The sequence below is a fragment of the Lissotriton vulgaris genome, chromosome 2_1 (genome assembly GCF_964263255.1).
Source record: "Lissotriton vulgaris chromosome 2_1, aLisVul1.2, whole genome shotgun sequence".
NCBI classification, from domain to species: Eukaryota; Metazoa; Chordata; class Amphibia; order Caudata; family Salamandridae; genus Lissotriton; species Lissotriton vulgaris.
Genome location: NC_141687.1, coordinates 2,028,474,712 through 2,028,499,561, shown reverse-complemented (window position 1 = coordinate 2,028,499,561; position 24,850 = coordinate 2,028,474,712). Strand labels below are relative to the sequence as shown.

The following is a 24,850-nucleotide window of genomic DNA, read 5'->3' as shown; positions in this document are numbered from 1 at the left end:
ATGACCCATAATCTTTGTAAATCTTGGTTTAGGTTTTTTGCTTAAAGTGAACATATCAAAATATTATGGTAACTAAAGCAAGACTGGAGCTTTGATGCTGCCTACTTTGAAGTTCTTTTGACTTTTCTTGTGCCAAAATTACGGTAAAGATGTGATGTGTTTAGATGATGGCACTGCGGCCATAATAGCAGAAAGTATAGTCTTTCTCTGAAAGTGGTGCACACTCCCAGGTGTCATCCCGTCAAGCCTTTATTTCCTCTCTTTACCCTTTAGAAGTCAAGGTTCAAAGTCACTTTTATTAAAAATGGTTTCTTAGAGTTTTTCCAAATTCCTAACGTTTCAATGTTTGGATCCCTTCCACCACCGTTGCAGTCTTCTTTGAAGTGTGCCGGGTCTAAAAGAAAGTCCTGAGATACTCTGCATGTCCCTGTTTTGGTGCACCTTTGGTAGCTGTTAACATAATATTGATGTTTTGAATTAATGTAGCAGGAAATGGTATGTTAATAAGTACAGCTGTCCCAGTTAGTTTTTTTAAAACATGATGAAAATAAGTTTTCCCACCTTTTTGGGTCTGCAGATGTTAAATGTGCTTCTGCAAAACAGCAAGTTTAAAACGAAATGCCTTTTATTACTATATCTTTTTACACCACTTGCATTGTGCCTTGCGGCCGCTTCAGAATTGAAGCATGTTAGGAAAGCGATGAACATACAGACGTTCTATGTTTTAGAATTGGTGGTGGATATCTGCCTTCACCAGGAAAGTAGGGGTTTGATGGAGGCAAATGGAGAACCATTACTCCATTCCTATTGTTAAAGTGCTACATTCAAGCTGCTCTGCATACTTTCTGGAGATTTATTTTTTGTTTACTTGATTTGTAAAGCTCATGGCTACTTAAAGTTTTCACAGAGCTAGCCTCCGCACTAAACTAAAATCAATGAGCTTTTCCAAACGCCAAAGGATAACTCATTATAGAAATTGGGACATCCATGTTTTGCAAATCGCGCACAGCTTATCACAAATTGCTCAGACTCCGTCTTAGTGGCAAGGTGTTCCACAGTTTTGGTCCCAGTTATGCAAATGCCTGACCACGTTGACTTTTTCTCTTGATTCTAGGAGCCACTGCCATCTCCTGAAGGCTATGGCGGAGCAAACATTTGGGTGTATACCAGGATATCAAGGGTCTCCGATACACTGGCCCTGTATTGGGAAGGCATTTATGCATATAGCATAAGACCTTAAATTGAACCAGACGTTCAATTGGCAACCAGTGAAGAGTATGTAACATGTTGGCTGAAGAGGTGAATCTGGGTGAGTTAAGGGCAAGAGGTGCTGCTGCATTTTGTACAGTCTGAAACCTTTTGAGCAGAGATATTGCAGCACCTGAATACAAGACATTACCATGTCCAGTCTGGAGATTAGCAGGGCCTGGACTACTGGGAGGCATGCCAAGATTTTCCTTATCCATTTAAGGATGTCAAAACAAGTGCCAGCTACTTTATTGATCTGGTGGCGCATAGGCAACTTGTCATCGAGCCACACCCCCGATTTCTTTCTACCTCCTGAACTGAAGAAGTGATACCCATATATTTTTTTACTGGCAGTACTAAAAGACATACAATTTAATATTCCCATCATTAAAGGGCATGCCGGATAATAAACGATACAGTTGTAGCTGAACAACAACCATCACATAACAAAGATAGCTTTCTTAGTACACAATTGATATGCATATGGCATATGTGGGGGACTAACCTATGAAGATACAAAGGTGTGGGTATATAAGTGCCAGACATATGAAACAGGAAGGCAAGTCAATTGTCTGTGTTCGCCTCACTGTGTTCTGGTGTATTACGGTTCGCCGCACACAGCCAATTCACAAACTGACCCCAAATGTCCTTTGGCCTGGACGCGACGGGCATTAATTGCTGGAAAGCAGTGAGTTGCTCTTGACAGAAGGTTACATCTAGAATCTAATCCTGTGGTACCCAATAGTTGGTGGTCACAGATAAGAACCCCATAGGTAGGGGTTGTTGCCCACCAGCAGAACCTTTAAGAGCTGGAAGGAAATGCCTACCCGTTCCTACCCAAGTAGTACTACTTTATTCCTCTGAAGTGTTCTGGCTGAGTATAAGTAAAGCTCAAGTTCATACCCAAGCTTTCTATGAGCATCACGTTTATTCTGATTAGTGAAAAAGCTAAAATTGGGGTCTTGTATATACTTATGAGCACACAATCCCTATTATCATCCTGGCCCATAAAGTAGATGACCACCCAGGTTATGTGGAGAGTTAGCCTGGGTAAGGAGGTGTCAGTCCATGATATCTGTGAAAGGCCAGGTGCTCAGATTCACATCCTGGAAAGTACCTTTTAGGGAGTTACTGAAATTATACAGGAACCAGGTGTCTTTGAGCTACTCCTAAGCTTGGGGCAGTTTGATCATTCTCTCAGTCCTGGTGGGATGTTTAAACTCTTAGCAGTCAGTGCGCCTACCCACATCATAATGTCATTCCTTAACTGATCTTTTTCTGTAACTTATTTCTCTAAACTAGATGGGTTGTATTCCCACGACCACTGCTATCCTTCATCACCCATCCTAAGCTGTCAGATGCAGTCCTTCCATCAATCCACTTCTTGTTTTTCTAGGCTCTATACAAGACTCTCACACAAAAACAATTCTGGTTGGTGGAGGGCATAACCCAGCACAAGTGAGAAACTCCTCTCTGAGGCTCTCCACCAGCTACTTTTATTGTGAGGTTGTGCATCACCTGGGATGCCCATTGACACTGGTGAATCAACAGGAGTGGTGATGGAGCCAATCCTAAGCAAGGTTCTATCGACTAAATGAGTAACTGACTTCTGAGTATGTTAGTACACCACGCCAAAACAAGAGACCTAACTCCTCTGGATGGCAGTTGCAGCTGAGTGATGCCACGGAGTAAGCATGATGGCATTCTTGAAGTGGATTTGTGAACTTTGTTGAGCTTCCCCCTCCTCCCCCGACTGATAAATAAGCTGGTTTCAGTGGGGAAGTAAGTGCCACTCAAACTAGTTTGGATGTACTGGATGGGTTCTGTCTGCTGCCACATAGTGAATCTGTAGCAGGGGTACATGGGACAGAGAGGCGGGGCAAGGTGATCTTAACAAGGAAAATGTGGTAGGGTCATGACCACATTGGTCTATGCATTTTTTATTTCTGATAGATACATCTGCCAATGGATTCCTCACCTTGTGAATATCCCCCTGCGTCAGCAACGTTCGGAAAACTCTTTTGTAGCACGCCGGCGTGGACAACGTCACAGGAGCATGGCATCGCGCGCGACTCCGGCTGACGTCACCGACTCCTTATTAGGCCTACGTCGGCGTGATGACATCAGTTCCCTTTTTTCCGCGTCGCCGAAGCGAACTGTTTTTTTGGGATCTCTAGTGTTGTAGATGGTAACTTTGTTGCTATTTCTGTGTTATTGTATCTTCTCGAGCCACTGTCTTTCGCCGAAGATGTCGTCGAAGAAGACCGGGTTTAAGCAGTGCGGATCGTGTGCCAGGATGATGTCAATTACCGATCCGCATGATGATTGCTTGTCGTGTCTGGGCTCGGACCACGACGTCGGAGGCTGTCGTTCCTGTTGTAAGATGAACCCGAAGGCTCTGCGAGAACGAGAGGCTAAACTCCTTCTGGCCAAGGTAAAGGGAAAGGATGCCAAGAGGCCTTCGAGGTCAAGATCCGGACACTCTAGGTCGAGGTCGAGATCGAGGTTGAGGTTGAAGACGAGATCGAGGTCCCGGTCGGCGTCAAAGTCTGCTTCGGGACATGCTTCGGGATCCTCGAAGAAAAAACATAAGAGGAAGAAGCATAGTTCGAGGCATCATTCCGGCAGAAAGTCTGATTCGAAGAATAGGTTTCATCTCGTAGGCATCATAAGGACTTCATGTCACCATCACCATCTCGTGAGCCTGAAGGTGAGGCCTCGCCTTTTCAGTCTCGAGGGCCATCTCCGGATCCGGGTCCGGATACGACTCTGGATCCGTGTCAGTCTTCGGCACATGAGGAAGAAGACTATCAAGATACTAGGGCTCCGACGACTCCAGTGCATCACCCCGAAGATCAGGATGGTCATGAAGGAACGGTTCTGGTGCACCCTCCTCTTGGGCAGCCAGTGGGTTTGTACCCTCTGTTTCCTGGTCCTGGACAGGACCCCTCATTTCCTAAATGCAATGTATGGCGTGTATGCCAGGGCAATGTACCCCGCTGGTGCACCGGCTGGTCCCATGGGTCCCTTGTCTTATAACTTGGGCGTCCCTCAAACATACGCCCCGGCGCCTTTTATGCCGTTTTTACCAACGCCATATCCACCATGGCTTGGTTCGGCGCCACCGAGGTCATCGACTGCGCGCACAGCTTCGCCGACTCTGGAGCGACCTAGGGATCGGATTCGGGATTCGACGCCTGTTCCAGCTTCCCATCCTCAGACTGTGCCAGCTCCTAACTTGACGCCGGCCCCGGCTCCGTCTGAGTCGCTACCGGATCCGATGACTTCGGTTCAGTAGGAGTGGTCGAGGCGTAGAGCACAGCGTCTCTTGGAAGAGAAGGAGTATGAGGATCCAGAAGTAGAGGAAGGAGAACTTCAGGATCAGGATGATTATTTTGAGGATCTGCATAGTGCAAGTGGTTTGGAATTTTCTCCAGAGTGGGGGTTGCCTGCAGTTTCTGATGCACCCTCTAGGGATGTGGCTCCATACCACGTTGTGATTAAAAAGGCTGCAGATCTGCTGAACTTGACTTTTCCTTCTGTGGAGTTTAAGTCTAACATCTTGACTGAGGTTCTACATTCACCTTCTTCTGTTGCTGAGCCGACTCTCCCCTACACTGAGGCTCTTACTGAACCAATAATGGAAGTCCTTATCCTATTTGATTGAGGAGTCCTTGTCGGAGGATTCCTCAATCAAACTTTGTGCCGGAGAATGTCAGCTAATGTCCCCACGCTGATCGCAGCACCGAGCAGGAGTCTGCAAGGCAAAGCAGCCTGGAAACCAAAAGTGATGGAAGCGGGCAGGAACGAGGACATGGACAGCGGGCAGGAGGGGGGGAGGGGGGGCAAAGAAAAGGATAGCGGCTGGGAACAAGGGCACAGACAGGGGGCCGGAGGCATCCGTGAACAAAGACACTGACAGGGGGCGGGAACGAGGATATGGACAGCGGGCGGGAGGAGCCTGTTTATCGGCGCCGCGCACCTCTGCAGACTCCCCCTGCATTCCTAAGTCAGTCTTGTGAACTGTTCACGAGGCGCGCGGCGCGATCCGATTCTTTCTGCCATGCTGTCTACGGCAGAAGCTCACGCGCGTGACCTATTCCTACTGCAAAACGCTGCGCGTGGCTAGCTCTTGTCTCCACTCGTTGTCAGCTGAGCCGACAGCTATAGTTCTCGCGGCGAGAACGCCTGTGCAAGACCTAAAAAGAACCTGCTGGGATTCTTTGCACTCTCAACGAAGATGGGGGTGTGCAGCCAGGGGTTCTTCCTACAGGGCCCAGACCATTGGACCACCCTCAGCAACTAAAGATGTTACCCATGAAGTCTGAATTTCTGAAGGGCTTGCCCATCTTAAAGACCGAGCTTATAAGACGTAGTGGGTGATCTGGCTAAAAGTCTACGATACCTTAGAGATGATCTGACACTTAAACTAGATATGGTCAAGGAAGATATGGATCCTCTGGGCGCCAGTGTTGTAGAATTGGAGAATATGGTGGACCATGAGGGAAAGAACACTAGACTGTCCTGAAGACTTGAAGCACATTAAGCAATGACTTAAATGGGTGTGAGGAACCTGAAAATCGCTCCCAACAGGAGAATATCAACATCTAAGGCATGAGAGAAGTGGTGCAGGGCCCCGCCCTGGAAGCATATTTGGTGGCCATGCTCTCCACCCTTCTAGGAGAAGATCACGCTGTAATGAGAATGGCTCGAGTTTTACAGTGGGCCTAAGGAAACCATTCCATGACCAGTGGGCTAGAGATCCTCTGGCAAAACTTTAATACAAGTCAGATGAGGGAGAAGTGCTAAGAATAGCCAGAGGAAAAGAGTAAGGTGTCTTTCAGGAGTACACATGTTGGCTATTTCAAACTATACTGTGAATCACCCTATGAAGGAGAATGCCATTTAGGTCTGTCACTGATGAGCTCTCCATCAAAGGCACCCAATATAGATGGCCATTTTTGGAATGATTTATGAATAAGACACATTTTTTCATTTTGTCAGCCGGTGGGAAGCACCAAATTTCTTGGAGCACCATGGTAATGAGGCAGTACATAACAATGGCCCGAATGGATGGTATGTTTGCAGAAATGGAGTGCCACCAGGAGGCATGTGGGAGAAAATGAAAACTAAGCCTGATTTGAATTTACTGTGTATTCTCTATTGGTCACTGTTGGGATCTGTTAACTGATCAGATAGTAAAGTATTATGTAACAGTGCCTCTAGATGTGGTTTTAAGTTGGGACAAAACATCTTACCTAAAGTATTGTGGCAAATTTTGTCTTTTAGATGGTATACGAGCAGGCGTGATTGGTGTGTATCTTGCTGTGGCTCTTCACTGTTCTTAGAAGCAGGATCCGGTTTTGATCCTCTGATTATGCAAGAGGAGGTTTTCTCTAATTTCTAGGAGCTATGTAGAGTGAGGCGACTATGTTTGTCTTACAATTCTTGGTTCATTGGTTATTGTTGGGGGTTGTGTTGATTGGGGTGGTGGGATGTAAGAGTTACAGTGAGTCGATTGTTCTCTATTTAGTTCAGAATGAAGCATAGACAGTAGTCTGAATCCTAGTATTCGACAAAAACCTGAAATCACAATGGGGTAGGTATTTTCTTGGCAAAAAGCAAAAAAGATAAGTGGTAGATTCTTAATGGTTAAGTGTACTTTAGAGATCCAGGGGGGTGCTCGTGGTTTCATTCTTGGTATTCAGATTTTAAAATCCCCCTGCGTGGCCCATGCCTCTAACTTCTGCAGTTGGTACTATCTCCAACAAACGCCATCATTTTAACTAGGTTCAGTCTCTGTATTTTTGGAAAATTGCTTTGTCTCTCCGCCGGGCGTTATCTCTTGTTCTTAATGATCTTTTCAAAATGTACCTCCGCGGTCATTCAGGATCTGCATCAAATTAAATAACTAAATCTTTTTTGCTCTGCCATTGTTTGATCTGGTCAGTACTTTGGGCCATATGTATCCTCAAGCTGATTTGCGATTCTGAAATAGCGATTTTATTTAGAAATCGCGATTTCAGAATTGCAAATTGGTATGTACAAATTCGCATTTTTTTTGCGAATTCTTAGTATTCCTTAATTGCGATTTAGCAAATTGCGAATCGCAATTAAGGAATACTTTCCCATTCATTTCTATGGGCCAGGAGGCCCATAGGAATGAATGGGAAGTCCTGGCCCATAGAAATGAATGGGAAGTTATTCTCAATATGCGATTCGCAATTTGAGAATCGCAAATTGAGAATAATTTTAAGGGTGCAGGGGTGTCCAAAGGACACCCTGTTGCACCCCTGAAATAAGCATGGGTGCACATGGTGCGCACATACATGCCCTAGGGGCATGTATGTGCGTCACATGGCACTTTGAAAAAAGAAAAAAATTGCATTTTTTAAGGAATTCACAACTTACCACCAACTTGAAGTTGGTGGTAATTTGCGATTCCTTAAGGACAATTTGCATTTTTTTTTTGCTTCATACATTGCATTTAAGGAATCGCAAAATTTGCGATTCTTTAAATGCAATTGCAAAATAAGGAATCGCAAATTTAGCGATTTCTTGTTTTGCACCAGATTTTTCTTCATACATACCATTTAGCAGATTCGCATTCTCAAAGGCCGAAATTCGCAGAATTTCAGCCTTTGCGAATGCGAATTTGCTTGATACATATGGCCCTTTATCTTTACTTTCTCATGTATCGAGACGATTGTGACCTATGTTAATGGTTTTCTTTTGCGAACAAAACCATTCTGTGGGACAGTGTTTTATATTTTTGCCAAAGGTTTTCACAAGCAACACTGTGTGGTCAATCTGTAGAGGAAACAAAAAACCTGTTTGGGAGAGGGACATCGGACAAGTCTTAGTGTTTTCAAGAAGCTTTTACTCTGCTCTATTGTTAATGCAGGTAAATGTTAGTCATGGTTTTTGATGCAGTTGCACATTCATGGCACTCCTATCGGATACCTTTTTAATAAATATGAATTTTCACTCGGACCATAGGAAGGCTCCTACCTAAAAAGAAAAAAATAATTTGTAACAGTGATTGACTGACTAAACCCTGTTCACCTCCTACCAAAAGGAGCCACTAGCAGTACAAACATTTATGAAACAGCTGCCTTTAAAGGCAAACCAGAGATTAATGGACACATGTAATGCAATTGTGCCTCTGTCTGCCACACATGAAGCATTTTGTATTTTGTGTTATAGAAGCGGCGTCGGAGAATAGACCGAAGCATGATTGGAGAGCCTATGAATTTTGTACATACTTCGCATGTAGGATTAGGAGATGAGGTGTCCGCGTATAGATCGGTAAGCATGTTACCATTACGTCATTTTTACTTTGCAGTATCTTCTGCTGTAAGCGCTCCTTCTTGTTCTCATAGGTAAACAAATTGGGAATAAAGCTTGTTTTGATTTTGAACCAAAATCACTTGCATAATTATTCTGAAATGCCTTTCGGAAGGCATGTAATTGTGTCCGAAGCATCACTCTTGAATACTGGATGTTCTCCACAAGGGCAGTGGTGTGTAACACCCCACCGCAGTCCACACTATAAAAGTATTTGCATTGTCATATTCCAGCGCTAGTATCTTCCCTTAAACCTCCCACCCCGTAAATAGAAGTTAATGTTTTATCTCCTTCCCCTTTCCATGTAATTAAGCACTTGCTATTATTTCTGCATTCATTGTTAAAAGCCTCTCTCACTTAAGCATTCACAGATTTTCAATGCTCATTTGTCTTTCCAAAGCGGGTGAGAGCTCTCTCAATGGTGCCCAAAAAATCATGGGAACCTGAGACAGCCAGGAGTTCATCAAAATAATACTCTTAATTTGTTACTTTAATAAGACCACTCTTTGACTGTCGGTGAAGCATCTTTGGACCAGTTGGTCATTACTCTGTATTTGTCGACCAGATGTGCTATATCTGGGCCAGATATACAAGGAGACAGATTGCATACAGTGGATGCAAGTTGGACACAGACCTTTGGTGATTTGGCACTGATGTTTTGATGCAGCCTATGTACTAATATAGGGGGTTCCAACGAGTAGCTTGGGAGGTACTGGTAGCTTGCCAGCACCCTCAAAGTAGCTCTCAGAGGTGAAGCAAAGTCCAATATTTCAAATAGACTGAATATTAAAGAGAGCAGTTCTACTCATTTCAGAGAAAAGAGCCTCATCTGCATTTATTTATGCATGTGTCCGTCGGTCATTGTGCCTCTCTATAATAAACAGTGTCACTTTCTGAAAGCTATGCCTAGTGTCAAGGACCGCCAAATGAGTATACTAGCCCCCATCATAAGATTTTAATCTCTGGTAGAATTGCGTCCGTTAATGGCATAATAGTGCCAGTGGCGTAATGGTCACACTTGACTATTTTTACCAAAATTGGTCTACTTATGGCATACTGGCAGCCATCATTGACATTAAAATTATGGCTGCCTACTTTTAGTCATCCCTGAGAGAACCGTGACCGCCCCCTGAATAATAATGCCCATTTCAGATATAGTGGGTGTTAGACCTGTCTGGCTTTTTGGCGTAGTCCCTCCTATTTTTTATTTATTTTGTCCCCTTTTTGCCCCTCATACCCTTGATAATTTTTGTCCACTGACTTTTTATAGGTGTTGGCCAAGGGGATAGGTGTTCTTTTGTCCCTCATAATTTTTCACCTCAGGCCCAGAGGCCTGTTCTGACAGGAAAGTTGGAACCACACAAAATGGTGGCTACCAACTGCCCTAACTGTCACACTCAGAACTTGGCCATAGCCTAGCATAGGGCGTTCTAGAACCTTCTGGTCCATTCTGGACCACTGAGGGTCAGCCTATATAAGGCGGAATGCGGGGCAGCCATTTTGTCTACCTGAGAGAGTCAGCTGGAGGACAGGCTGTAGCTAAGGGTGGGAAGAGGCTAGACATAGGGTTGACCTCCTGGATAGGGAAGCTGCCTTACTGAATCACCTCACTATCCCCTTTTGGGTTACTTGTCCTGACCCCGCTGTTAAGGGTTACTGGAGACCCTGGGCGCCTAGCTTGCCCCTTGTCTAAACCATACAGGGGAAGTCTTGAGGAGAAGGAGACTGCAGCGCTGCGGAGTGCAGTCCTCTGCCCAGTGAAAGGAATTCTGGAGTGTTTCCCTCTAGCAGAAGAGGGTTAAGTCTTGTGGCCCTCACCCTTTTTATTCAGCCTTCTACACCGTCCTGTCCTGGTTTCAGAGACTGTCCCCTAGTCAATCGCCCCACAGAGTCATCACTCACCTGCTGTGGAGTGAAGTCGGCGCCTGGTGAGCTGTCCTAGCTCAGTGGTTGAGCGCTACCTGAGAGGGGCAGTGGGCCAGGAGAGATCGGCGCCGGATTGTGTCTGAGGAGGCGCTTGGGAAGTGAAGGGTGCCGGTTTAATTGGAGTGGCGCTGATCTCGCCGTCTGCAGGATCCCGGGGGCACTGGCCACTTCATCGTGCAAATCCCCAAGGTTTGGCGTCAGGGAGCGCTACCGCGCATGCCTCAGGCGTTTCCACACCTTTGCGCAGGAGGGGCCTAGGGTCGAGCAGGCCCGGAGGAAGCGGCGTCTTGTCTGCGGAGCCTGCGCAGAGAAAGGCGGGAGCGGAGGCGGGCTGAGAGGCGGAGCATCCTGTGTGCCTCGCGCATGCCCAGGAGATTAGCGCGACCCTTGGCCACAGCGAGGAGATTCTGAGGAGGAGCGCCGGGAGTTCCCCCCGGCGGCGGAGGCAAACGGGAATTCCTCTCCCCGGCTCGAGCGCCCCACTGTGAGGCTGGCGTGAGCGGGAGGAGAGGTCTGTGGAGCCCAGAAGCGGCTCAGGAAACTCGGGGAGACTGCCCCTTCGGTTTTGGCGCCACGCAGGGGGAAGCTGAGAGGCCTCAGAGGCTGGGGAATCCTGCCAGCGTGTAATCACTTCTGTCCTGACAAGTGGTTTCCCTCACCCCCCTGGCACAGAAAATCTTCCATCACCGATTCTGGCTCAAGTAAGGAGGTGTACTGGAGGGGGAGAGTGGCGCTAGAGGTTATCAGGGAATAACCCATACTTTAGTAGTTTCCATAGCTGAGTGACACACAGGAGGGAGTACTTGAGGAAATCCTCAGTGACTGTGAACTAGGAAGTGAGGGAGGTTGGTGCTGTGGGAGACCAGTATTGTGCATAGTATAGTAACCATTTGAAATTGATTCTGGAGTCTGATGAAATGCACAAGTGATGTTGGTCATTGATTTGAGATAGCAAGTCTGAAGTGTTATTATTAATTTATTGACAAGTGTAATGTATTATTGAAACAGGTTAACATCTCTGGAAGTGGAACTACTGATTTGAAGACAACTAAATGTAATGTACTGAAGAAGCTAATTGATAAATTGCTTAGTAGTTTAAAAAGTATAATTGTTGATTCTAAAGTAACCTGAAATGTCCTAAGCTGTATATTTTGAAAACAAAGAGAATATTATTTTTATAAAGCAGTACTTATTTTTCCACATTTTGGTGTAGCGTTATTTTTGTGTGTTATTGCGTGGTTTTACTGTTGGGTGGTCTGCAACCTTCACACTGTGCCTCTGAAATATATGTCTTGCCCTAGGCCAGGCTACCCCAGGTTCTAACAGATTGGTGCCTAGCGGTGGGATACTGACTTGGTTGCAGCTACTCAATAGTAATTCAACGTAATACACTAAACCTACACCAGGAGTTTTCTCCTTGCGGCCTTCCTAATTTGTCTTTTTGATTTTTACAAATTTGTTCCTGGTGGTGGGTGGAGGTAGCTTTAGGTTGCCCTTGCAACTCTACAATTTCTGGTGTGTTATCTAGGTTTGTCTGACTCAAAATGGAGTTTGCCTTGGAAAACCTAGAGGTCTATTCTGTGTCACAGCTGAAAGTGTTCTGCCAGCAAATGGGGGTATTTTTCAAGCATGGTGCCAGGAAGGGGGAGCTCCAGACCAGCCTTAGGGCTTGGGTGGAGGCACACCAAGAAAGGAAGGAGGAGGATGAAGGGGTAGACCAGGACACGGTGGGGGAGATAGATGGGTTATTCCACACTGAGGGGGAAAACTTACTCCCAGGACCAGTGTCCTACTCCAGAAGGGGCAGTAGCGCCTCTGGAGGAAGCTTAACTGAAGCCGAGCTCACGGATAGGAGGGAGAAAAGACAGTTGAGATGGGAGTTGGCTAAGTTGGAGCAGGAGAAGGAGGAGAGGAGGATGGCCCATGAGTTCAGGCTGAAGGAATTAGAACTCAAGAGCCTGCAACGGGGGTCCTCTCCTGAAATGAATGGTGGCAGCGAGACAAAAGAGACAACCAGGGAGTCCAGACCCTACTTGCCGAAAGACCTTACAGCTAGCTTCAGTCAGGGGTATGACATAGCTGAGTGGCTGGCTCCTTATGAGGTCTCCCTGAGAGCTCATGGGGTGCAGGAAAAGCACTGGGGGGGTGGTTTGTACAAATACATGCCTCCTGCTGGTCGGGACACCTTGCTGGCCCTGGAACCAGAGGAACAAACCAACTACCCCACCATGAAGCTGGCGTTGTTAAGGAAGTTTGGGCTTACCCCAGAAAGGTACCGTCAGAAGTTCAGGGGGAGCCACAAATTAAGCACCCAGAACTGGGTGGACTTCCTTGACTACGCCAGAAAGGCCTTAGAGGGTTGGGTCAAGGGCAGTGAGGTGAAAGATTATGAGGGGCTGTACGATCTATTTTTGAGAGAACACCTCCTCGAGAAATGTTTTCACGAGCTGCGCCAACACCTGGTGGACAGCAAGCTGACCAATCACCGGAAGCTTTCAGAGGAGGCGGACATCTGGGCCAGTACCCGGGTGTCCTCAAAGGGGACTGGAGGGGATTCTCAAAAAGCCGGACAGGGCGCCCCCCAGAAGAAGGAGGGGGGAGAGAAAAAGGAGTTCTCTAAAGGTCCCCAAAATAACTTTCAAGGGAAGGGAGCAGGTTTCACCCCTAGGGCAAACCCGCCCAGAAACCCTAATCCTGGCCAAAGCCAGCAGCCAAGGGTTCTCCACTGTTTTGAATGTGGTGGTGTTGGACATTATAAGGGGGATGTCAGATGCCCAAAGAGACCACCCCCTCCCACCGGAGGAAAGTCACCGGGAGTAGCTAGTGTAGCGCTCGGGGAGGAGTTGCCCTTAGATAAGGGGGGTGAGTGGGCGGGTGTCACCTTAGTGTCCCTGGGAGAGCGGGAGATGGTTCCAAAGATCCAGGTGCCCCCAAATACTACAAAGTATGGGCAATGGGTCACCATCAATGGCCAGAGAGGGGAGGCTCTGAGAGATACAGGAGCTAGTATGACTATGGTGAGAAGTCAACTGGTGTCTCCAGAGCAGGTTGTTCCTAATGTACTCCACCCCGCCGCGATGGCTGACGGCAGAATGGGCCACTATCCAGTGGCTGAGGTTCCCTTTGAGTGGGAGGGGGTTGCAGGTTCACTTTGAGTTGCCGTAAGCCCTGCCGTGCCAGTCGATTGTCTGTTGGGGAATGACATGGAACACAACACTTGGAGAGAGGTGGAATACCGGACGCATTCTGCGATGCTGGGTACACCTGAATGGGCCTGTGCAAGCACACGGTCTGCGACTGCCCGGAGAGGGAGTTCGCCTGGGTTGGAGCCTGGAGCAATGGCCCAACCCGCTGCTAAGAAGGGACAGACCCGGAGACAGGGAGAGCCTGCTCCGGCTTCCACACCCCATGTGACAGATCGGCCACCTGCGGTGGTGGACGAGGAGTCCGTGGAGGGGGAAGTAGACTCTTTGGAGGATTTACCCATCCCTGCTGAGTGGCATGTGGAGGGAGGTCCTACCAGAGAGGAATTCTGTAAGGGGCAGAGGGAGTGCCCCACCCTTGAGGGACTGAGGCGACAGGCTGAAGCCCAAGCATCAGGTGATGTTACGGGACACTACCATGTTTACTGGGAGGATGGACTCCTCTACAGTGAACCCAAGGTACCCTTGCCTGGTTCATCAAGGGCCTTGGTAGTCCCGCAACAATACCGAGCCTTTCTTTTGGAATTGGCTCATGCCATACCCCTGGCAGGACACTTAGGCCAGGACAAGACCTTTGCACGGCTTGTCCTCCACTTTTACTGGCCTCAGATGAAAGTGGCGTCCAACACTTACTGTCGGACATGTGTAACCTGCCAGGCCAGTGGGAAAACAGGGGTGAAGCTAAAGGCTCCCCTGGAACCACTTCCAGTCGTTAGCACACCCTTTGAGAGGGTGGGCATCGACATTGTAGGGCCTTTAGATCCACCAACAACAGCTGGTCACAGGTTTATCCTGGTTCTGGTGGATCATGCCACACGGTACCCAGAGGCAATTCCTCTGAGGACAGTCACTGCACCTGTAGTGGCAAGAGCCCTAATGGGAATCTTTACCCGAGTGGGATTTCCCAAGGAAGTTGTGTCTGACAGGGGGACCAACTTTATGTGGAAGGAGTGTGGAGTGACCTACCGGTTCACCACTCCTTATCACCCCCAGTCGAATGGACTGTTTGAGAGGTTTAATAAGACCTTGAAGGGCATGATCAGAAGTCTGCCCGAAATCCTGCGGAGGAAATGGGACGTCCTCCTACCCTGTTTGCTCTTTTCCTACAGGGAAGTGCCCCAGAAGGGAGTGGGCTTCAGCCCCTTTGAGCTTCTGTATGGGCACCCTGTACGCGGTCCTCTCAGCCTGGTGAAGGATGGTTGGGAGAAGTCTCCCAGAAAACCCCCCCCGGATGTGGTGAGCTATATGCTGGCCTTCAGGAGCCAAATGGCGAAGTTGTGGAAGCAAGCTTCTGACAACTTGGAGGCCAGCCAGGCAGTCATGAAGGAGTGGTATGACCACAATGCTCACCAGGTGAAATTGGAGCCTGGCCAGAAAGTGTGGGTGATGGAGCCTGGAGAGCTTAGTGCCCTCCAGGATCGCTGGACAGGCCCCTTTGAGGTGTTGGAGAAGAAGGGTAAGGCCACATACCTGGTGGACCTTAAGACCCCTCGACAGCCCCTACGGGTGCTGCATGCCAACCGTCTCGAGCCCCACCATGAGAGGCCCGAAGTCATGTTGATGATGGGGAAGAGGAAGCGGAAAGCGAACCTCTCCCAGATCTATTCTCGTCTCAAGAGAAGGATGGGTCAGTGGAGGGAGTGATTCTCTCTCCTACTCTAACTCCTGAGCAATGGGAGGACTGCCGCCAGATCCTGGAGCAGTACTCTTCGTTGTTCTCCCTTGTCCCGGGAAGGACTCACCTGTGTACCCATGACGTGGACACAGGGGACAGCCCACCAGTGAAGTCGAAGACCTACCGGCTGTCCGACAAGGTGAAGGCTAGCATCCATGGAGAGGTTGCCAAGATGCTAGAGCTGGGAGTTATTGAACCTTCCAACAGCCCTTGGTCCAGTCCGGTGGTGCTCGTGCCAAAAGCCGCACCACACCCGAACTGAGGTTCTGTGTGGATTACCGGGGACTGAACTCAGTGACAAAGACTGATGCTCATCCGATCCCTAGGGCGGATGAATTAATTGACCGGCTAGGAGCTGCCCAATATCTGAGTACCTTTGACCTCACTTCAGGGTACTGGCAGATCTCCTTGACAGATGGAGCAAGGGAAAGGTCAGCCTTCTCCACGCCTGAGGGACACTTCCAGTTCTGTGTGATGCCCTTTGGGCTCAAGAACGCCCCTGCCACATTTCAGCGGCTGGTGAACCAGGTCCTCTCTGGAATGGAGAGTTTCTCTGCTGCTTACCTGGATGACATTGCTGTCTTAGTAGCAGTTGGGAGGACCATCTGCAGCATTTGCAAGCAGTTCTCCAGGCCCTGAGACAAGCTGGATTGACAATCAAGGCCAGCAAATGCCAGATTGGGCAGGGGTCGGTTGTGTACCTTGGACACTTGGTGGGTAGGGGGACTGTGCAGCCCCTGCAGGCGAAGATTGAGGCAATCATGGCCTGGGAACCCCCCAAGACACAGACTGAGGTCCGAGCTTTCCTGGGCCTCACAGGCTACTACCGTCGCTTTGTGAAGGGGTATGGCACTATTGTAGCGCCCCTCACAGAGCTCACCTCGAAGAAACAACCTCGACGGGTAGTTTGGACGGGAGCTTGTCAGCAAGCTTTCGAGAAATTGAAGCAGGCGATGTGTGCGGCACCGGTCCTGAAGGCCCCAGACTTCTCCAAGGAGTTCATTGTCCAAACAGATGCATCAGAACATGGCATTGGGGCAGTGTTATCACAACTAAATGAAGAGGGCCTGGATCAGCCTGTAGTCTTCTTATCCAGGAGACTGCTTCCCCGGGAACAGAAGTGGAGTGCAACTGAGAGGGAAGCTTTTGCGGTGGTGTGGGCTCTGAAGAAGCTGCGGCCATACCTCTTTGGCTCGCACTTCCTGGTTCAGACTGACCACAGACCCCTTCGTTGGCTGATGCAAATGAAGGGGGAAAATCCCAAGCTGTTGAGGTGGTCCATCTCCCTACAGGGAATAGACTTCAGGGTGGAACATCGACCTGGAGTGGACCACGCCAATGCAGACGGTCTCTCCAGGTATTTCCGCCTTAGTGATGAGGACTCCCAAGGGGTTGGCTAGTTCTCCCCACTTTCAGCTGGGGGGGACGCGTGTTAGACCTGTCTGGCTTTTTGGCGTAGTCCCTCCTATTTTTTATTTATTTTGTCCCCTTTTTGCCCCTCATACCCTTAATAATTTTTGTCCACTGACTTTTTATAGGTGTTGGCCAAGGGGATAGGTGTTCTTTTGTCCCTCATAATTTTTCACCTCCGGCCCAGAGGCCTGTTCTGACAGGAAAGTTGGAACCACACAAAATGGTGGCTACCAACTGCCCTAACTGTCACACTCAGAACTTGGCCATAGCCTAGCATAGGGCGTTCTAGAACCTTCTGGTCCATTCTGGACCACTGAGGGTCAGCCTATATAAGGCGGAATGCGGGGCAGCCATTTTGTCTACCTGAGAGAGTCAGCTGGAGGACAGGCTGTAGCTAAGGGTGGGAAGAGGCTAGACATAGGGTTGACCTCCTGGATAGGGAAGCTGCCTTACTGAATCACCTCACTATCCCCTTTTGGGTTACTTGTCCTGACCCCGCTGTTAAGGGTTACTGGAGACCCTGGGCGCCTAGCTTGCCCCTTGTCTAAACCATACAGGGGAAGTCTTGAGGAGAAGGAGACTGCAGCGCTGCGGAGTGCAGTCCTCTGCCCAGTGAAAGGAATTCTGGAATGTTTCCCTCTAGCAGAAGAGGGTTAAGTCTTGTGGCCCTCACCCTTTTTATTCAGCCTTCTACACCGTCCTATCCTGGTTTCAGAGACTGTCCCCTAGTCAATCGCCCCACAGAGTCATCACTCACCTGCTGTGGAGTGAAGTCGGCGCCTGGTGAGCTGTCCTAGCTCAGTGGTTGAGCGCTACCTGAGAGGGGCAGTGGGCCAGCAGAGATCGGCGCCGGATTGTGTCTGAGGAGGCGCTTGGGAAGTGAAGGGTGCCGGTTTAATTGGAGCGGCGCTGATCTCGCTGTCTGCAGGATCCCGGGGGCACCGGTCGCGTCATCGTGCAAATCCCCAAGGTTTGGCGTCAGGTAGCGCTACCGCGCATGCCTCAGGCGTTTCCACACCTTTGCGCAGGAGGGGCCTAGGGTCGAGCAGGCCCGGAGGAAGGGGCGTCTTGTCTGCGGAGCCTGCGCAGAGAAAGGCGGGAGCGGAGGCGGGCTGAGAGGCGGAGCATCCTGTGTGCCTCGCGCATGCCCAGGAGATTAGCGCGACCCTCGGCCACAGCGAGGAGATTCTGAGGAGGAGCGCCGGGAGCTCCCCCCGGCGGCGGAGGCAAACGGGAATTCCTCTCCCCGGCTCGAGCGCCCCACTGTGAGGCTGGCGTGAGCGGGAGGAGAGGTCTGTGGAGCCCAGAAGCGGCTCAGGAAACTCGGGGAGACTGCCCCTTCGGTTTTGGCGCCACGCAGGGGGAAGCTGAGAGGCCTCAGAGGCTGGGGAATCCTGCCAGCGTGTAATCACTTCTGTCCTGACAAGTGGTTTCCCTCACCCCCCTGGCACAGAAAATCTTCCATCACCGATTCTGGCTCAAGTAAGGAGGTGTACTGGAGGGGGAGAGTGGCGCTAGAGGTTATCAGGGAATAACCCATACTTTAGTAATTTCCATAGCTGAGTGACACACAGGAGGGGGTACTTGAGGAAATCCTCAGTGACTGTGAACTAGGAAGTGAGGGAGGTTGGTGCTGTGGGAGACCAGTATTGTGCACAGTATAGTAACCATTTGAAATTGATTCTGGAGTCTGATGAAATGCACAAGTGATGTTGGTCATTGATTTGAGATAGCAAGTCTGAAGTGTTATTATTAATTTATTGACAAGTGTAATGTATTATTGAAACAGGTTAACATCTCTGGAAGTGGAACTACTGATTTGAAGACAACTAAATGTAATGTACTGAAGAAGCTAATTGATAAATTGCTTAGTAGTTTAAAAAGTATAATTGTTGATTCTAAAGTAACCTGAAATGTCCTAAGCTGTATATTTTGAAAACAAAGAGAATATTATTTTTATAAAGTAGTACTTATTTTTCCACATTTTGGTGTAGCGTTATTTTTGTGTGTTATTGCGTGGTTTTACTGTTGGTTGGTCTGCAACCTTCACACTGTGCCTCTGAAATATATGTCTTGCCCTAGGCCAGGCTACCCCAGGTTCTATCAGTGGGCATCCTAGCTGTTGTGGTGTCAAACCTTGGCACAATGGTAGCCATGGTATAATGGTCTGCATTGTTGGCATAATACAGTAATCCTTTGATTTATAGGGAGCATCCACAGCCTATGATTGTAATGCATGGGCATTGGTAGCAGAATCTGTCCATAGGAGGCATTTTTACAGGAGTACTCAATGAAAAGGTGATTTAAGGACTGTGTATTTCTTAAAAATTAGAACTGATATTTTAAAGGCAAGCAAACATTTTTTTCTTCAGGAAATGTTTTTCTTTAAGAAAAGTGAGTTTATTTTCCCAAAATGGAAAGTGGTATTTGATAGAAAAAAAATTATATTTTCAGACACTGATATGCTGATGAAGACAAAAGGTTGCAGTTCCAAAGTACATTTAAAGTTGATAGTTAAAACATAATTCATGCTGAGTACCAGAGACTGACTGCTGTGGTTATGTCTTTAGTGCCAGAGGGCATGTTGAGATTTGAATGTTACTTCTTTAGTTAGGAGTAGGTATTTAAGATTAATCAACATTTTCCTACCATTTCTGCTGATAACCTCATCTAGAATGCTTGCGTGTTCACTGTTGATAATCTTCGTAGAGTGGTCATAGTGTAACAAATTTCTTCTCTATTTTAGAGTGATAAAATGTTAGTAGCCGAGAGGACTTTCCGTGAGCAGAAGTAGCTCTCACTAAAGAAAAGCTGGAGACCTCTGTATTGATAGGTCTGGTTGCAAAATCTCTAGAGGCAGGGGTGTCCGAATGACCATCTTCATAAATAATTATTATGGACCTTCTGTTTGCCCCGTGTGTGGCTATGAGCACCAGGATGTGGCATGCAAGGAATAGAGGACCACCATCTTAAATGGGAGGGATTTATTTTTGTGTCCCTTAAATAACCAATGATTTAAAAAAAAATGTTTTTTCCCCATATTCCAAAAGGGAAAGCTGTCTATCTGAGACAGGTCCCCATTTGCAATCTTCCACCGCATCTTTGAGGAGTTGGTAACATTTCTGTGCCCATAGCAATTGAAAACTATTGATACATCTAGGAGGAATGCCCCTTTCACTCCCCTCCCTCGTTGTGATTTGAAATAAGTCCTAAAACCTTTTTGTAATTAAGAATGGCTATTCTGAGTCTCTAAAGGGGTTTAATAAACACTAAAATGTAATTTTGTTGTTGCAAAACCTGTGATTTTGATGTTGTGGTTTGCAACTGAAAGATACTTTATTATATCTGGCCTTTTGTACTGTTGGAGTGAATTTTCATGCCATCCACTATTACCAGAGGCTCCTTTATAATGTAATTTAGTCATAGAATCGATCAGATACCCGACATCTATCCAGTCTGGCAAGACCTTTGGAAAGATCACATGAAATGAAATGAAATGGGATTTGTAGAGCGCTACAGTTGCCCTGAGGCGTCCAGGCGCTGAAACTAAAACAGAAGATGCCCTCAGAAGGTTACTACTTACTGAATAAGAAGGTTTTGAGCTGTTTCCAGAAACTAGTTAGGTTGGAATTATCTCGCATCTGCAGAGGGAGGGTGTTCCACAGTTTAGACACATTGTACGAGAACGAACGTCCTCCTGCTCTGGCTCTAAAGATTCTGGGGATTTTGGCTAGTGATGCGGTTGAGGAACAAAGTGCCTTGTTGGGCAGATATGGAGAGATTAGGGAGCGGTTGATTTCTGGGCCCATTTTCCAGAAAGTCTGGTGGGAAATGCATAGAGCTTTAAACTTCACTCTGTCCCTAACAGGTAACCAGTGTAAAGTTCTTAGGCCAGTTTTTATTGAGGTCCTCCGTGGGACTCCCAATAGCGCACGGGCAGCACAGTTTTGAGTGCGCTGAAGTTTTTGTAGGGTGTAGTCTGGTGCTCCAAGATAGAGGGCATTATTAAAATCCAGACGGGATTGGACAAGGCCCTGTATGATTATTTGTCTGGCCTCAAATGGGAGAATGGGAAGAATTTTTTTGATCACCCTAAGGAGGCCGAAACAAGTGGCCGACACCTTGGTGGCCTGTGTATTTAGCCTCAGCGATTTATCGAGCCATACTCCCAGACTTTTGATATTATCTCTCGGGGGTGGGGCCGCACCCATGCTTGTGGGCCATATCCGCTCCAAAGTAGAGGGGGCCGCCGGGCCCAGGAGCATGAGCTCGGTTTTGTCGTTGTTGAGCTTCAGACATTCAGGTTCTTTCAGTTAAATATAACTTCTATAGACTTTTACATTGCAGTAGTTTTTGACAGTGTCTATAGAGCACATGGTTAGTCTGCTGACTGGAATAGTGCCATTTCTTATCAGTTGTAGAGGGGTGAAAGCTTTCTCACAGATCAGTGTTGGATGTTTGATAAAGGGTTGCAATTAAGCTGTGCTTGCCTGACCTATTAATCGCTGTATGGAGTAAAGTTAATGGTTTGGGCTGGACAGGCAGTCCATGAAGCAGTTAACCAAGATTTAATCACATTTGAAAGCATCTCATGATCTATTATGTATTCCCTACCCATGTATCTTTCTTTAAACTCTTCCAGTGTCATAAAAGTATTAAATCTGAAAAATCTCCCAGTTTACTGGTACTGGCTTAGCTGTTAATTACTTCTTCGAATGTTAAAGTGGCATATAGGGTAGTTACAAACTTTAACTGAGTAAAGTGTGCTGTCTCTAATCTAGCCTTTGCAGCCAATTGCTTCCAGACCCACATGCTCCACACATTGATCTTAGAATTAGACATGTGCACCCAAGATAATGCGCTTTTGGAAATGTCAGTCCATATACCTAAGAAGTAATTGTTCCCTGAATGCAAAGCATATCAAACTTATGCTACCAGATAATGAGTCTATCTGAGAATAATATCCCCCTTTCTCATATCCATATGAATTAATCATATTCTCTAATTTCACCCTTGGCTGCCCCCAGCCCTCACCTAATTAATTTGAGTAGTGGCTTCCAAACAGGGCCATACTAGGTAACCTAAAGCAGCCCAGACAAAAATATTAAAACCAGCCCCACTCCCTTTGTCTCCTTGTGCTATTACTCTTTCTGTCCATCCCATCTCTCTCTCTCCTTCTCTCTTCTCCCTCCTCTTGCTTTCTCTATCCCTTCCTCCTCCCTCTCTTTATATCTCTTGAATTCTCCCCTTGCCTCCAGCAACTGGGAAAAGTGATGGGCACCAGGGGTGGCCCTGGTCTCTCAAAGCCGGCCTCCAGTAGGCCCAGCCCATCGGGTAAATACCTGGTGGAATAAATGTCCTGTCCGGTCCTACTCCCAAAACCCACAACTATATCAACATAGCGCACATTACGGGAATATTGCATGTCATAGAGGAATCAGAAGGAAGAGGTAGTTTCTTTAGACATCAAGGAACAAACAATTCCATTTTTATGTTGACTTAATTCTTCATTTCTGATGTATACATCTAACTACAGCTTCCTCACCTTGTCAATATCACAGGCGCCAGATTGGCACCTAGTGCCATTTTTCTGTTGATTTAATTCTTTATTTCTGATGTATACATCTAACTGCAGCTTCCTCACCTTGTCAATATCACCAGGTGCCAAATTGGATCCTCCAAGATTCTTTCAGGTTAGCCCCTGAGCACTGGTGGGTGGCATTATGCATTTCCATATCAACCTCATGCCGCACCTGAAGTGACGGTCAGAGCTGCATATAAGCACCTTTCCTGGGCGCTAACATCTGTTCCTTTCTTTCTGCCCCTTTGTACGCAGATCCAGAGCTAACTCCCAACCTTTTCCTTATCAATTGCAAAGGGTTTTTTCAGAAAATTCTTCTTTTCCAGCGTACAAAGGAGTAGGCCCCTAATTCGCAAATTAAAGTGTTTAAGCGCATAAGGACTATCGCAAACCGATATCTGTGGCAGAGCCTCTTGAAGTACGTCTCTGGTGTTTTGGTTCTAGGTTGTGTGTGGAGTGAGCCCTTATGAATCAGAAGGTGATCCAGGAATGTAAAACCAAGAAGGCGTATGCTTCTGTACACCAAAAGAAACAGTCTTGCTTGATGTCAGAGGTGAATCCGTTCTGGCTATCGGGCCGCTCCTGTGACAAGTCCTCATCATGTCCTTGTCTTCGTGTACTTTGAAGAGGCACAACAGATCTGGTAGAGTTAAAGATCAGACAACTCTAGTATCTGGCAGAAACCCACGTCCTCATCAACCTGTTGAAGTTAAGAGCCGTTTGCTTGGTGTTGAAAGAAGTCGTCCTACTTTCCATCAAATGGAGGCTGGTTCAGTTTCTCACAGACCACACTGCCATGTGTTATTGCTACAAACATTGTAGGTGCGGTCCAGTGTCAGGAGGTCCTATGCCTTTAGAACTGGCTGTATCGTCCAGGCATTTCCATGCTTGTGCACCCCCTAGCGGGATCTTTGAACACTAGGGTAGACAAACTCAGTCATCGATGCTTAGTAGATCATAAATGGCAGTTCCACCCGGAAGTGGAGCTGGGTGTCTTCCAGCAATGGGCAAAACCCTGGCTCAGTCTCTTCGACACCGCCAAGAACACATAATGTCGGCACTAATATGCGCTGAAGGTCCCAAGAAGGCTCTCTCTCTCTGAAACTTTTTCCGCCTAGATTGGAGTACATTCCTGTGTCTACCTCTCCTGTCTCGAGTTCTCAAGGACGATTGGGCCCAAGTCATCTTAGTGGCTCTAAATTGGGCCAGGAGAGTGTGTAGCTGAACAATCTGTGCATGAGCTGCCCCTTCAGGAGCATCTTCTGTCTCAGCAGCAGGGTAGGGCCTTGCACCTATACCCCCACAAATGGCACCCCCCATGCATGAAGATTCGTCAGCGGCAGTTAACTGCATTTGATCTCTCTCCCACTCACTCACTCAATCAATCATAGCATTTATAGAGCGCACTACTTACCCGTGAGGGTCTCCAGGCGCTGGGGGGTGGGGAATGCTGCTACTACTCGAAAAGAGAGGTCTTGAGGAGTCTTCTGAAGGTCAGCAGGTCTTGGGTCAGCCGTAGGTGGGTGGGGAGGGTGTTCCAGGTCTTGGTGGCGAGGTGGGAGAACGAGCTGCCGCTAGAGGTTGCTATTCGGATGCGGGGGACTGTGGTGAGGGCAAGGTCTGCGGAGCTGGTAGGTGGGGGTGTAGAAGCTTAGTCGTCTGTTGATAGCATCATTGTTGCCAGGAAACGTTCTACAAAGTTTGTTTACGTCACACACTGGAACAGGTTTGTTGGCTTGAGTGGGTTTATGTTTGTTTTGTGTTTGGCCCAGCAAAAACTATATGTGCACCCTGCTAAGTTGTTAGCTGCCAATTTGGCCTTTTTGCATTTGCCGGACCTTCCATGCTTGTTTAAATCACCTGTTGTCATTTAGCTTTCTGGAAGGCTCACTCTAATCTTAATTTGGTCCTTATTTTGTCTTGTGTACGCCCTTTAAATCGCTGTACAGCTGTTCATTACATCTCTTGACACTGAAGACTGTTCCTCGTTGTGATAACTTCTGCTGTATGAGTCCAGCTGCCTGACACCTCTTTTCTTCCGGACAATCTTGTGCTGAGACCTAGAGTAGCCTTTTTGTTGAAGGTTGCAATTCCTTTTCATGTCACAGTCCATCACTCGTCTGTATTTTTTGCTCCACCTCACACCTCGAAAAAGAAAGACTGCTGTTTAGACCCCAAAAGAGCGATGAGTTCTTTCAAAACCTATCGCACCAAAGACCAATGGGTGAAGGATCAGCTTTTAAGGCGTGCTTTAGGGCAAAGAAAGACACGGTGGTGCAGAAACCACCCATATCAAGATGAATAGTCCTCTGTATTAATATTTGCTATGCTATGCATTGGCTAAGAAGCAGCCTCAAGAAGCTCTGAGGGCTCAATCTTCCAGAGCCAAGGCTGCTACCATTGCCTTGACATGCAAAGGGCTGGGTCTGGATGCCTGTCAGGCCGCAGTGTGGGCTT

The 24,850-nt window shown here is 47.6% G+C and overlaps 1 protein-coding gene across 1 annotated transcript in view; it reads left to right on the top strand.

Moving 5' to 3' along the window:
- LOC147733683 (CDC42 small effector protein 2-B-like) overlaps positions 1-24,850 on the top strand; it is a 194,431-nt gene that overhangs the window by 70,156 nt on the left and 99,425 nt on the right. The window contains exon 3 of the mRNA XM_086958255.1: positions 8,455-8,556. Coding sequence (XP_086814381.1) covers positions 8,455-8,556 — 102 coding nt within the window. The remainder of the gene's footprint in view (positions 1-8,454; positions 8,557-24,850) is intronic.